The sequence below is a fragment of the Manis javanica genome, chromosome 2 (assembly GCF_040802235.1).
Source record: "Manis javanica isolate MJ-LG chromosome 2, MJ_LKY, whole genome shotgun sequence".
Classification (NCBI taxonomy): Eukaryota; Metazoa; Chordata; class Mammalia; order Pholidota; family Manidae; genus Manis; species Manis javanica.
This window is the reverse complement of record NC_133157.1, coordinates 32,109,850-32,125,564: the sequence shown is the minus strand read 5'-3', so window position 1 is coordinate 32,125,564 and position 15,715 is coordinate 32,109,850. Positions and strand designations below refer to the sequence as shown.

The following is a 15,715-nucleotide window of genomic DNA, read 5'->3' as shown; positions in this document are numbered from 1 at the left end:
ATATATATATGTACATATGTGTGTGTTTATGTGTGTGCATGTGACAAACTCTCTGAAACACAGGGGTTTAGTCTCTATAAAGATCTTTATAACCACTTGTTTTTGATTTGTTAGTTTCCTAAGATGCTGTAACTCAGTTTGATTTAGGATAGAATAGAGAGATCAGGCTTTTCCAGGAAAACCAGTAAGAATTGTTGACCAGATACCCTCAGCTCGAACATCCCTGCTAGCATGAGCTCTGCCCAATCTTACCAAGTGCCAAGAACAATTCACTTATTTCAGAAATCAATGAGATAGCATTACTTTTAGACTCCTCAAAATTAACCAATAAAAAAGCATACAATTTCTCTCTAAATTTTCTCCTTCTCAATTTATTAAAATATGTTTGTCTAATAAGTATTCTGAAGAACCCAAATCAATCAAAGCAGTGAGATCACAAAGTGTTGCTTCTTTCTACAAAGAAGGCATGTCATTAGCTTGTACAGAAAATCTAATGGCCACATTCAAAATCAATTAGGCTTCTAAAGACATGATGGAGGCTACTCACAATCCCAGAGACACCAAGGACTCCACAGGGTCAGCCATCTATACAGGCTCAGAAACTGGCTTGATCCTTACAACCTCTGCAAAGCCATCACCAAACCAGCAAGTTACATGTGCTGTATCTACAGTGAAGTAGAAGAGGCGATCCTGGCAGAGCTTCCGTCGATATACAGACCGAGGGTCAGCTGACAACACAGCCTCAATGGCATGCTTTGCTTCCTCTGCTGATTGAAAATATTTAAATGAAGCTCGACTGACATCTGCAATGAGAAGAACACACTTAATGCTCAAAATCACACAGGTCAGATTTCATTACAATAAACTTCAGTGTGGAGTTTGGTTGGTTCTTTGAGTATCACTTGAAATGAACAGGGTTTGGAAACCTATTTCGTCAATATAGAGAATGTCATGTATAAGTGGTATTTACTGTCATTAAAACTATGCATTCCCTAAATTTTCACTTGCTGAGCAAAAAAATCATGGTGATCTTTTTCCTTTAGTCTCCTAACTAGGAGAGATATGCTTCCATTTTTTGGCAACCTAAATGTCACTTATCTATGTTCAATGTAGACTTTCATTCAATTCCTTGTCATTTTCTTCTCAGAATGGAGGTATGATCAGTGCCAGTCCCAGCATTCTCACAATACCACAAGAAAGAGGACTAAACCCACACATACTGAGAGTATAACTACAGGCAAGGGAGAGAGCCTCAGAAAGCCAGGTCACAGCCCCATTTTAAAAGTATCACACAGTCCCTAAGGAACAAGGACATGGGTAAGTCCTTGTGAAAACAGTGGAACAGATACACTGAGTAAGTTCAGTGCCATCATTAGGGAGCAGGCCACCTCATTCCACTCAGATGTATATTTCAGGTAAACAGATATTCACCCTATCAAGTGGTAAACTTCCTACCTTTATATCATTGTGGGTGTACTTTAATTTTTAAAAATACCGTATGTAAAAAGCTTAAATAAAAAATTACCTGTGACCTCATTTCAAATAGCTACAACATAATGTACATCCAAATGAAGGCCTTCTTTCCAAGACATGTGCTCTAAAACAATGTGGTCCCTGTTTAAAATATTATCTGGAGTGGTGGTGGATGTTTATCCTTTTGAAAGTAAACTCAATTTTTAGAAAACAGCCAAAAATCACTCTGGGTTATGTCCAGTAAATAAGTTGGTAAGTAAAGCCATCAAGTTCAGTTTGTGGTCAGAAACCAAGGACCAAATACAGTACTAAGATTCTTTTATTGAATGACTCTAAAGCCACAAAGAGGAGTTTCAAGAATATCACACTCGTCAGTAACAGTGTGTCTGGTAAGAGCTCCAGGCCTTTGCTTGAATAGTCATTTGGCATAGGTGCCCTTCCCTCATTTCTCTGCCTGCTTATCTTCTAAGTTCAGCTCAAATACCTCTTCTTCCAGGAAGCCTTCCTAGATTTCCTCCCTGCTCTCCAAGTCAGAATCCTTCTCTCCCTTGTATGCCCACAGCACTCTATTCCAGCACCAATGTCCCCCACTCCCATTTCAGTATCTTTCATCTTTTCTAACTCTGAACTTTCAGAGGTCATTTCTTATTTCTGTCCTCGCTCTAAATTCTGCTGCCTATTATAAATGAGCCCCTGTTTTATATTTATGTTTCACAATTTCTCTTTTTAACCACTTTTAATCAGTAAGGCATATTGTAATCTCTCAAATATGGAGAACTGCAGTTTGAAACAAATAAAACTTTTCAAAGTAGGAAGCATTCAATGATAACCACAAGATAGGGTTTAAGTATAAATATAAAGTATCTTCTAGGCAGCACTTTGTTCTACCAAAACACCCTTGTCAACTGACTTTCTTCCTCCCAACAATTTTATACAGTGATGAAACAACCTTCATTAACAAAACTTTTTAACTAAAGAGATCAATTTAAAAATCAAATGCTTTGTTTAAATATAAAGCCTTAGGAGAGAATAAGCACAACCTTCAAGTGGCAGATGAAATTTGCCATCTCATTGGCAGCTAACTGGCTACTTCTCACTGTAACCACTGAACCCCCTCTTACCAGCCCCTCCCTTCATTCTGGATTGCTGCTTGGGGTCTGATGTGGTCTGGGGAACCAGATAACAAAGTTATATTAAGAGCCATGTGGTAAGGTGAAAAGGCTCCAAGGGAAAGCCCTATGGTTTCTCCTCTGTAGTGAAGTCTAGTGCCGGGACTTCATGGGATAATTTCTGTGCTAAGAGACTCTTTCTGTCTTACTCCTGGGCTCTGTGCTAGGGGCTGAGCTATCAGCCACCTGATGGAATAAGATGGGATATTTCTCTAGTCAGATAGTAAAAGCGATGAAAAACTTAACCTATGTAAGTATAGAACAATCACAACCTAGCTCCTGAATGCTGTTTGAAAACTCCAAGAACCATCATGACAGAAAGACAGGCCCTAAATTACAGGTCACGCACGTGCATCAGTCGTGAGGTAGCAGCCATTCTCAGTACTGGGACTCACTGTGCTGAGCAGTTGTTGATGAAAGTCACAGATGGTGGTTTTGCCCAGATAGTACTTTATACTCCCACATTTCTTTATAACCAATCATACTGACAAATACTCTACATAACTGCCCTCAGAAATAACAAAATTGGCTAAATATCCTAGCAAAAACTCATCTGTCATTCAGAAATAAGAAACTGAAAGTAACTGGCTCACCTTCTGAACTGAGGTGCCTAAGGTCCATCTCTGCATGAGGAGTAAACCGGACTTCCAAGGTGGCCACAGGGGCCTCTCTCACCCAGGCAGGTACCACACTGGCGTCAGACACCCTGGAAGGGCAGTGAAGAGCCGTGGGCTGCACCTCTGCATTGTTTCCTTCTGGGACTGCTGCCTCTTCCTGTCTTCTAAGCCTTTTTTCTGTACCTTCCTCTGAAAAGCTCTTCTCCAGGCAATATGGGCCAATTTGCTCTTCTGCTACACTCATACTCTGATCACTTCTTGATTCAAAATCTGCTGTTCTCTCCATGTAGTTAGGTGAGTTTTGCTGGATTTTTGCCATGTTGTGTTTCACGTAGTTTTCTCCTGAAGTTCTGTCTTCAGGACATTCAGGTTTCTCCTTAATGCAACTGTTGGGTTGTGGTTCATCACACCCTGAGAGCTGTTGTTGTTCACAGCTGGCACTCTTGCCATCAGATGGGGACATGGTTTCTGGTGTATATTGATTATTCTGTAAATTAAAGTCCCCTAGAGGCTCAATCAAATTTTGTGGTGAGTCATAATCAGCTATGTAGGGCTTTATGTCAAGTACGGGTGTGCCATGAATCATGTCAATTCCAGAAAGGTATATTGCTCCACCTATAATGTGAAAAACATCCTCTTAGAAATATTAACATGAAAAATAGCACATACAGAGCCCCAACACTGCTATGCCTTGCCAAGCTTACACCCAAATGTCTTACACTCCAGGCTTTCTTACCTCATAACTCTTTTCTTTCTGCCTGGAAACCCATTCTCTTCTTCACCTGTGAAACTCCTACTTGCTCTTCAAGGCTTTCACATTAACACCCCTTTTACAAAGCCTTTGTGGATCTTCCACACGTAAGTGTTCTTTTTTCTGAGTTCCACAAAGAAACCTGTGTATAAACCTCTACCAGAGCTCTTTTCACATGATCTGGCAACAACCTGCTTAGAGTCTCTCTCCCTAGACAGTGAATACGCCCTTGAGCACTGGGTGGAGCTGACTCATCTTCACATCACTGGGGCTCCTAACTCTGTTCCAGGCACATCAGAGTCCTCAAACTGTCCTTGGACCAATGAGGGCTTCCACTGCAGCAAAGAGACTCTAACATGGTCCCTAGGATGCCCACCTCTTGGTGTTCAAACCCTTGCACAATCCCCTCATCCTGACTGTCACCTGATATGATTCCAGAGACTATGTTTTGCTATCTAAGACTTCTGTGATTGCCGGCAAACTCACTCAAGACACTTCACCTGGCCTTGACAAATAAGCAGCTATGGTGGGAAAGCCCATGTGGCAGGGCACTGTGGGTGGCCTCTAGGAACTGAAGGCAGCCACCAGCCAACAACCAGCAAGAAGCTGGACTTTCCATCCCAAAACTACATGGAAGTGAATTCTGCCAATAACCTGAATGAGCCTGGAAGCAGATTCTTCTATTCAAGCCTCCAGATAAAATCTCATCCCAGCTGACACCTTAACTATGCCTGGTGAGACCTTAAGCAGAGCACCAGTTCAGCTGTTCCCATATTCCTGACCCACAGAAATATATTTCAGACATGTAATAAATGTGTTTTGTTTAAAGTGATAAGTGCATGGTAATTTATTACACAGCAGTGACAACCCAGTATATCCATTGAGAATCAAACAACTAAGCAGAATATAAGTCACTGTTACCAAATATTGAGGACAGGTCTTATATTGTCCCACTTATACAGCTGCATGTCTAGTTCAGTTTCTGCTACTGATGCAGAGTCTACTAACTTATCCTTGGGAAACTGGCCAAGTGAGAATCAAAAAATTGCATGTGGTCATATTCAATTCTGTCTCCACTTAAAAAAAAATTCAACTAACAAAGGACTCTGATTTCTAAAACACACTTACTGCTTATGAACCAGGAGCTTTGGAAAGACAATTTCTGGACTAAGTGATGGATTATGCTTAACAATGTCTTCAGAAGGAAGAAAGGACTATAGCAGAGGTAAAAGTTCATGGGATTTGGAGTCAACCACCTGGCTGGAAGCTAGTAGGTAAATTAGGTAACATAAAAGAGCCCCAGTTCTCTTATTCAAAAAATGAGGGCAGCTATCCTACCAAACCCACAGAGCCACTGTGAGAGGATGGACATAAACATGCTTTATAAACTGTGAAGCGCACACAAACACTGGCAGTGACCCTAACACGTGTTGTGTGTGTTGTCTAGAGTGGTCCCGCACTTGCCTTTCATCTAAGAGGGCCTCCCCCATGAGGGAACGGTAAGTCTTTCTGCAGGGCAGGGAATTTTGTCTGGTTTGTTTACTACTATATCTCCAGCACCTGGAACATGCCTGGCCCATATTCAGTGCTCAGAAAACAGGTGTGGGTTGTACGAATGATCATAAGATGTTCTTGTACTGTTAGCCAAGCTGGTTAGCCATCCCACATAGATAAAACAAGACAGAAAGGCTACAGAATTTTCCTGTAAAACCTGTCCAAGGCCCAGTTGAGCACATCCGACTGTTCAAGTTCTGGGAAAGAACAAGCACAACAACTACTCTCATCTGTTGAGCATGGAGTAGCCTGAAAAGTACTCTTAGAGCTTTTGTGTGGTAAGATCCTCAAACAAATCCTATGGAGTCCCAGAGAAGGCAGGTCCTACTCCTTTGCCCACTTTACAAACAAGCAAGCCAAAGCCTAGAATGATCTAACTCCTAATCCACCAAAAATTTCATCTCTGCCTCTCTAACAAATGTGCTTATTAGGTCAGAGTGATTCAAGAATGGGATGCTTTACTAAAAAACAAAATAGATGAACAAACAAAATGAAACAAAACCAAACTCACAGACACAGAAAAAGACTGGTGGCTGTCAGAGGGAAAGTGGGAAGGGGGGAAGGCAAAATGGGTGAAATGGATCAAGAGGTACAAACTTCCAATTATAAAACAAGTAAGTCATTGTGATGTAATGTACAGCATGGTGACTATAATCAATAATACCATATTGCATATCTGAAAGTTGCTAAGAAAGTAGATCTTGAAAATTCTCATCACCAGAAAATTGGTAACTGTATGGTGATGGATGTTAACTAGACTTACTGTGTTCAACATTTCAAACTGTATACAAATATTGAATTATTATGTTGTACACCTGAAATGAAGATAATGTATGTCAATTATACTTTATTAAAATAAAAAAAAAAGAATGGATGCTTTCCAAAAATATATGGCTTGGTAACTAGTTATGTATGAACACACAGTTAAATCTAACCTGGTTTCGGCACAGTCTGACAGATGTCAATCCTATGAGATTCATCCCAGACCCTCTGTCAGTTGATGGGTGCACTACAGCCACGAGCATATTCATTTCCTCAAGGCTACAATGAAGAAATGATATACCACCACCCTATGTGTTTATCATATCCATGTATACAACCAGTTACTGTGTTAAATTTTGAAAGTGTCCAATTATTTTTTAATCATTTTGTATTTATTGCATTCCAAGCCAGGGAAAATTTGGTTACTAATTTATTATTAAGTAATCTTAAGAGTTATTTTTAAATAATAGCTTCTGATAATGATATAAACAACCTCTGAGCATCCTAAGAGTTTATTTCAAAGTGTTTCAATGCTAACATTCTTTTAATCATTTCATTTTCTTCAGATGTCTGGTAGCTCTCAGGGGTTAACACTACTGGTACTCATCTAAGTAATAGCCAGTGTAGAAAACTATGCTGGTTTTATAAGACCTCTTTGGTAAGGAAAAAAGGGTAAAAGTAGAAATAAAATGTGTTACCTTCTACCTTTTCCAGCTTGGCCAGGGTCAGTCCTATTGCATTGGGACGATGCGGGCTCCTTGTGGAGAAAACTCCAGTCTTTGCACCATTCAGCCTGGGAGGCTGCACTTTGGCCTTACAGCTCAAATGACCGTTTTTGTGAAAAACAAACAAAATCCTATTGAAAACAAACCAAACCACTGAGTAAGAAAATAACACAGAATGATTTGAGGGGAAAATTTTTTAATCCCCACAAATTAAAACAGAAAAAATACTTTGAATGATATTAAAATATAATCAGTGGGGGAATAAAATAATACCCTTCCCATTCCTTGAAGGAAGGTAAGAGTCTTGTCTCTACATCCTTTGTCCCCAACACAATGACTGACATGTGGTAGGAACTTAATAGATGTTTGTCAAGTGCCTAAATAAGTAATATTTACTAAGTAAGTGCCTGCTATATGCCAGACATTTTTATGTATGCCAGACATTTTTATAGTAATTTCATTAAATCCTATTAACAACCCTAAGAAGTATAACTTACTACCCATTTTAAGGATGAGGAAATTGAGGCACAGAAATGTTAAATAACTTGATGAGGCTTTCCTAATAAACAAGATACAAAAGCAAGAAGCCATGAACAAAAACAGTAACAGACTTAAATTCACTAAATCATTAAATTTATGATTGCAAAACCTCATCCCAGAAGAAAATGTTTGCTACATGAATTATAGACAAGGGGTTAATACCTATAGCATATAAACCTATAAACCACAAAATAAAGGAAATTCAGTTTAAGAGACTAAGCAAAAAACATTAATAAGCAATTCACAAAAGAGTTAGAAATAACTAACAATCATATGAAAAGATGTTGAACCTTGCTAATAATTAAGAAATTAAACTGAAAAACAAAGTAGTTTTTCCCTGCCAGGCAAAAATGTAAAAAATTGGTAACATAGTGTTAGCAAGTGTGTAGGGAAAGGATCATATTTTTATATACCTTTCAAGCACAAATTGGTTAAGGTTTTTAGAGGGCAATTTGGCAGTAGGTCTCCAGAGTTACAAATATGCCTACTCTCTAACTCAGTATATTCACTTCTGATGTCCTAGTCATAAAACTATACAAGTGCCCAAGAATGTGTCTAAGGAGATTTGTTAGAGCATTACTGTAATAGCAAAATAACTCTCTGTAACAGGAGAGTGGTCAAATCATGTATAGTTGTGTTTTGCAATAATAGGCAACTATTTGCAATTAAAGCAAAAAGGTAAACCTGTATGTATTGTCATGCTATATGCTGTTAAGTGAAAAAATATATTTCATTGTTTGAGACAAACATCCACTCTCAGTATGTATATTTATGCTACTATGTGTACTAAAAAAAAGAGTCTGGCAGGATATACGCCAAGCTGTTAACAGTAATAATATCTGAAAAGTGTTAGTGGGTGGCAATGAGAGGGGAAAGCAATAGGAGGGATAAGGAAAAAATCTCTTTATATGTTTCTGGCCCATTTTTTATACTAACACTGTGTTTAACTTCAGTAGTTCGACCAAGATCATACAAACTAGGTCAGTCACTCATGCTCTTTCTACTTTACCTATTCCTCAAATTAACATAAAAATAAGCCATTTCAGAATAAACACTTTATTTTAGGGCTTCACCAGTAAAATCAGGCCAATTCAGACTGTTGGGAAGAGCAAGAATGGACAGACATAGGATGCCAAGTGATGGCAAGTAACACAAGTATAACACAAGCCCTAATATAAGTAACATTTTATTTAAAGTATACAGATTTCTAAGGTCTCTTTTGTCTTTTGGGAAGAGTAGACTTAATTCTTCATGGGTCTAAAGCAGGTTCCACAAACTTTTCCTGTAAAAGGTCAGACAGTAAATAGTTTAGGGATTGCAGGCCAACCAGTCTCATTGTAAGTATTCACCTCTGCTGGTGTAGCACATAAGCAGTCACAGCCAATACATAAATGAATGGGTGTGGCTGTGTTACCATGAACTTATTTACAAAAACAGGAGGTGGATGAATTTGGTCCACAGGTTGTAGCTTGCTGAGCCTGGCCTAGAGGAGAGAATAATGACCCATGAACAGAATCAAGAAAGTCTACAGTTTTAAGCTCAACAGCAGACATTTATCATAGTCATTGCTCACCACCTGCAAAAGGAACATACCCCTTAGTGGATTCTGAGCTTCCATGAGGGTGTCCAAGATAATCATGTGCATGAATGAGGTACAGGAATTCCATGCATTGTCTGGATGGCAGACTCCAAGGTTGCCTTCAACTGAAGTACTTTACTCAGGGGCAAGTTCTGGCCCAAAGCACTGCTAACTATAAAACAACTTACCAAACATGAGAAAATTGTTCTAAGCCCATCAAGGAATGTTCAGGATTATTAAAGATGCTCTTTCTAATCCTCAGACAAGCCCGTGAATGGCTACAAATGGATGGCTGCCTTGGAGTACCATTCTTGGTGGAGAAACAAGATTCCAAATAGCCAATTGGCTCAGTTAAAAGATTCCCTATAGAAGAAAATTAGATAAGAAATCATTAGTCAAAAGGGCAAATAAAGACATAGTAAAACATGTTTTCTTTAATGCATTAATTTCAGTTTTAAAATCTAGGTGCTATGCAACTATAAAAAATTATTCTTACAGTATTCATGAATACATATAAATATCCTCATCATTACATGCACATTGTTATATCCCTTTACATGATATACTGTGGGTCTAAGAAAGAAAGAAGGCATTTTTAGATGACCCACTATGATCTTAATTCAAATTCTATCATACAATTACTAAGTTATGTGACTTTGGTCAGGGCTAAGAGGGCATTTAAAATAGAATAACATGCACAAAGTTAAATGAGAAATGTCACAGCACTGCAGGAAACAAACTATTTTGATTGGCTGGCGTGTGACTTACAAGGTAGAAAATAATAAAAGATAACGAGACAGTGGTTGTATACAGGCATCCCCCCACTTTTTAAAAGTTCATGCCACACCACTTGGCTTTCATGAAAGATCTACATTAGCTCCTCTTTTCACTAAATGAAAAAAATCCAGAGGACTTTTTGATAAAGCAAAACTATCATTAAGCATTTATAGAGACAGCATCCACCCTGAGCAGCAAGAATATCACAGCCAACCACCTTTCCTGGAAACTACACTCAGCACCTCAGCATCAAACCGCCATAGCTTTCAATTGTATCTGTACCTGAGCTTTAGCTCAATTTATTTTGTGCATCTTTTAGCAAGATGTGTCCTAAGGTATCAGAAAAGCCGAAGAGAGGTTATTTTGGGGGGTCTGAGGCCACTAAATACTTTTTTCCATATAAAACAATGATGATTGCTTCTGCACTTCATTTTGACTTACGAAAGGTTTCATAGGAATGCTCCACTTTTGGATAGCAGGGAAACCTGTGTAATGTATAAGTAAGAATGCTTTCAAATGAAAACAACAGAACATATAAAACAAAGTTGTTTAAGCAATAAAAGGTCTGCATGGGATCATACTATTAAAATATCTAGAGCCTGAGTAGATTTCAGATTAGGCTTGGCCCTGTAGCTCTCTGCCTCTCTAGAATGTAAGATCCATGTGGGCAGGAGTTTTTGTCTTGTTTACTGCTGTGTTCACTGTCTGCTATATTGTATGCAAAGTGGTAGGTACTCAAAAAATTCTTGTTGCATGGAGAAAAGGATTATGTAAGTCTAAATTGATTAAAATGGAAAACACAAAGTGGAAGAAGACTATATATAGCACAATCCCATTTATGGAAATTTATTCATATGTGTACCTATCTAAATATGTACATATATATGTTTTGAAAGCTATCAATATTCACCAAAATGATAAGAGTGGTTAAAATGCATGGTGAAATTTTTGGATTATTTTTATATTTATTATTATATTTTAGTATAACTTCATAATTTCTATAATATCCCAAGTTTTTGCAATAATGTCTTTTTTTTTTTAAGCAGCAACTATTTTCAAAAGAAGAAAAACTAGCCAGCCAGCATCACTATAGGTTTAAAGTCCATGGTAATCACAAATACCTCTTTGTATTTACAGATAACTTTTTTTTCACATTTCATGAAAGCTTTATCAACTTCTTTTAAGGGTTGATATAAAGACATTCTAGACCATCATTTTATTTCCAGCTTCCATTAAATCTACCCTACCAGCATGGTGGTAAGACTAGAGGCCTGGAGTTGTCCCTCATAGCACCTTTCATTACTTTTCACTTACAAAAGCTGCATTATTTGTTACATATAAATATCATATGTAATATAATGTAAGTAATAATGCATCATATGAAATCCTGTGTACCCACTGCCCAAAGACCTAGAGCTTTAAGAAACAACTTGCAGCTTTTTATGCTTCTGTCCTACCCCACACCCTGCCTATCCCTCAGATAAACAGAAGCCAGTGTATGGTCTTTATCATTCACTTCCTTTTTTCATATGATTTTATCACATGGATATGCATGCCTAGGAAATAATTCATTTATTTTGTCTTTGAGCTCTATAAGAACTGGTATCAATTTGTTATCTTCTCAGACTTGCTTTTTGTCTCTCAATTCTAAGTTCCATCGTATGTTTTTAATGACTTAAAATTTTTTTCCAAGTTTGTTTACCGGCATTCTTTTATACCATATCCATACTCCTGTAGAATATATATAGTAAACATCTTAAGGATGAAGAAACAAGGCCAAATAATTTTTGTGGTATTCATTAAAATGGCATAAAAAATGGCCAAACTGGCCTCCTAACCTAGTCAGTTAGGATCCTTATGTCCTGTTTTCATTTGCTTAACAAACATTTCCCAAGTGTGTACAATTGCCAGACTTTGGGCTAAGTCTGGGAAAAGATGCAAAACAAAAACTCTTATCACAGTGGAGTTAACAGTTGGTTAGGAAGAATCTCACAATATGCTTTAATACCAATATAGTATTTGCAAGAATGATGAAAGATTTCTGCTCTGACTGGAGGCCTACCAGCTTATTACTGAGCTACACCACTTCACTGAATCAGTCTACACCTGTTTTTCACAGATTACACTTATGCTATGAGAAATATAAATTGTAACCAATTAGATTTACTCCAGTCCTCCTTGTACTTCTCTGTAAGAACATAAACAAGATAAGAGCGTGTTAGCAATGAACTGAAAGCATACTCAGGAGCTACACTGTAGGAGTCCCTCCAACTCTGTCACTATTAAATGTCTGGGACACTCTCTCAACATAGTACATGCACATTTATTAACCCAGTAGGCACTTACCATATTCTAATACATCTGAGCTCTTCTGGAACCTGTTTATATATTCTCTGTGCCCTCTTCTTGGGAACACAGATGCTATGAAATACAAATGCTCAGTAATTTCAAAATATAAATGCTACTTGAATGCTCTGCTTGTTGAGGCCTGAGAATGTCCACCCAGAGAAATCCTGGTATTTTTCCCTCTTGCCTCATATCTCAAAAAACAAACAAAAAACATTAAGCATCTACTATTTGGTAAGCACTGTGCTGAGAATCTGGGTACAGAGATAAGTAAGAACCAGTTCTCATCCTCAAGGGTTTCCAGAATATTGACAAGAGATGGACAAGTAAATCAGCAATTAAACCAAACTGCCTTACATGGGAGTAGATACAAGTGCAGGTATGTCAGACGGTACTGCCCTGAGAACCACATACAAAGGGGAAGAAGTGTTTCCCCAAAGAAGCATGAGAGAGTTAGACTGGTATTGGAAGAGAAAAAGGACAAAACAACAAAAGGGACTGTGTTGTTGTAGACATACATTAGCTGTGTGACCTTAGGCAAAACTGCCTTCTCAGAATTGTAGTTTTTTCATCTATATTCAGGATAATAACAACTACCTTGGAAAGTGTAAGATTACTAAAATACATAAAGCATCTAGTACAACAGAAGGTGTTCTCAAAGAGTGCTTTTTAAAGCCCTTGCTCAGGCTTTTCCCTCATTTTAACAATATTAGAGCTAGTAAGTAAATAAAATAATAGAGTGTAATAAGAAAAAACATTATTAATGCAGTTTTTTTGTATACAAGATTTATCTGAAAATCTTGTGCAGACAGAAAGTTCAGGTCCTTTTCGCCTCTTGCCTGAACTATTAAATTTCCCTTGTTAAAATTCCTTTTCCCACTATAGGTCCCTCCTTCATCAAGACACTACACCAGTCCTCCAAACAAGATGAGTTCCTTATGTTATGCTACCCTCTAACTGAAGTCTTTTCGTATGTATTTCCCACAGTTAACATAGTATCTCTTAGCCTGGCATTAAAGGTTCTCTACAATCTAAATCTAATCGTTTCTCACCTCCCCGTTCCATCCAATACTTCAGACTCACAGCTCCCCAATTGTAGGCTCTTTAGACCTTGTTCCTTCTCCTTCCTGCCTGTCAAAATATTAGACCTGCATTCTATTGTGTGCACCAATTTTTTTTAATGAATATAACCCAAACCAAGTAACAATATTTTAGTAAATTTCATTTAAGTTAAACATTTAGAACATACAGACTTGTTTCTAGAACTTTCATTTAGAACAATGAAAATTGGCAATAACCGAAATGCCCAACAATAGGGTACTGTTTAAATAAGAGCACATATTAAAACAGTGTGTAACCCCTTCAAATTAAAATTATTGCCATGGATTTATATATGAAACAGCTTTTAAAAATAAGTTATGACAGTGGGATTGTATATGAACTCATTTTTCTGGTCTGTATGCACTGAAACAAGTTGGAAGATAGGCACCAAGACATTAATGGTTTTCTCTGGGTGATAGCAGAATAATTTTCTTCCGTTTGATTCCTCTAGTTTCTAAATTTAATATTTCGCGCTATATAAGGTGAAACTAAAGAGAAACTCGTACCCACTTTTCCCAGTTCCAGTTCTAAACTACTTCCTGCCTCTCATTCCCAAACTTTCCCCCGTCGCCCTCCTCACTTCCTACAACACAAAATGCCTCCTTCTTATGGCCTTTATTAATTGCTAACCGGCATAACACCAGCCATACACATCTTCTCTTTCCCAGAGGTGCTAGAACTCCCTAAAAAGGGCCGTCATTGCAAGTGGCTGTTCGAACCACCGCGCCAAAGACAAAGTGGACGGACCATGGCCACCGACAACAAAACATGAACGATGACATCAACCCGCTAGTCTAAGCACATCACGTGGTCGTCGGAGCACGTGACCCGTGGTTTCGCAGTAAGTACAATGACATTCTTCAGTTTAAGTTCTCGCATTTCACGATCTTCTCACACTGAAGTGGACTGCCTGAGCCAAGGTCTCTTCCCAGTGCGGAACCTCCGGTCTCTTAGACGTTACCTGTCTCCAGAGCCGGTTTCACGCAGCCGCACGGGGTCGCTGTGGGCCGAGGCCCAGGTTCCTCCAAGCCGCGCATGGCTTCAGGTCACTGAGATACCGAACCGACGCGTAAAGCCTTCCGCTTCCGGTCTCCATTCCCGGCGCCTGCGCGGTAGCCTCCGTGTCGGGCTGATGCGGGCCCAGGTTCTTGGAAACTTGGGGCGCGCGCGGGGGAAGAGGGGGCGCGCGCGGGAAAAGTGGGACCGGCACGGACGGGCGGGAGACGCGGGCCCCTGGAAGGTTTCGAATGGGATGCGGAGGCCATACTTCGCCCTCTGTCCCTTTCCTGGACCGGTGTATGGATGCCTTTCGCAGACCCTCTGAGGTTGCCCACCGGTCAGTGACTCCCGAGCTCCCGCGCTTTCCAAGGAGGACACATCGATGAATACTTACGCGCCAAGATGACTCAAATATTAATAAGTAACTTACATGTCCAACGCTTGACGCTAATTTTTAAAGAAAAAGGATATGTATATGCGGTTAACACATGATAGGATGTTAGGAGACGTTAAAAATTCCCTCTGCCTGGTGGGAATATACAGATGTTTATTTATACTTATCTGTACACTCAAGTTTTTACATAAATAAAACGGTGTTTTGACGGAAAGGAACCCTAGGTAAACCTTACTTCAAGTCTAATGAATGGGGAGTCTCACACGTGATTAGGGGTTAGGAAGTAGGACTCATGCTTCACGGAAACTAAAGTAGAAAGGAATTGAGAGTCAACATGCCACGTACATTGGGGAGATAACGATCGTTATTTCTGGGCAGCTCTGAAAAATTGAGGGCCAGCAACAATCATTTTGTCATTTCCATGCGATGACCGTTATCCCTGCGCGGATAGCCTATCCTTTCACCCACTTCTAACGTCATCTCTCAACTCCATCCGTTTCTCTGTATACGTAATTCTGTTTCTGGGCATTTTATCCTGTTGGAGGATGGAGGGAGAGACATACTGCCTGCAATATAAAATATTCAAAATCATACAAGTCCACAGATTAAAAAACTTAACCACGCAAAGCTGTTTCTAAACCTGTTCAAAGACAAATTGATCAGAAAAAGCAACCAGCAGAAGCAGCCAGATTTTAATATTGTGATTTTTTAAAAAACATTCAAGTTGATCAGATTCATATATGTGTCCTAGTCTTTTCCACATGCAAATCTGGAAAACATTGCCATTAGTCTGTTTCCAGGAGGTACAGTCCTGCACAGTTGAAAAAACAAATTTGAGGATTGAGCAATATGTACTGTAAAACTGGGGCCGTAATAGCTGCATTTGCCACTAGATGGTGGTGTTGAAAGTGATAGTCTTGCTTAATCT

General features: G+C 38.9%; 1 protein-coding gene across 3 annotated transcripts; it reads right to left on the bottom strand.

The window, feature by feature from the left end:
• Positions 1-355: 355 nt before the first annotated feature.
• Positions 356-14,818, bottom strand: TRMO (tRNA methyltransferase O). Of its 3 annotated transcripts, none has more exons than XM_073227229.1 (5): positions 14,356-14,818; positions 9,359-9,533; positions 7,025-7,182; positions 3,236-3,874; positions 356-803 (listed from the first exon to the last, which is right to left on the bottom strand). In XM_073227229.1, the coding sequence occupies exons 1-5, from the start codon at positions 14,429-14,431 to the stop codon at positions 586-588; spliced, it is 1,266 nt and encodes a 421-aa protein (XP_073083330.1). In that variant the 5' UTR covers positions 14,432-14,818; the 3' UTR covers positions 356-585. The 3 variants fall into 3 exon arrangements, with proteins under 3 accessions (XP_073083330.1, XP_073083335.1, XP_036860060.2); XM_073227234.1 differs by lacking the exon at positions 14,356-14,818 and adding an exon at positions 12,294-13,358; XM_037004165.2 differs by lacking the exons at positions 7,025-7,182; positions 9,359-9,533; positions 14,356-14,818 and adding an exon at positions 3,996-4,199.
• Between the last annotated feature and the right edge of the window lie 897 nt (positions 14,819-15,715).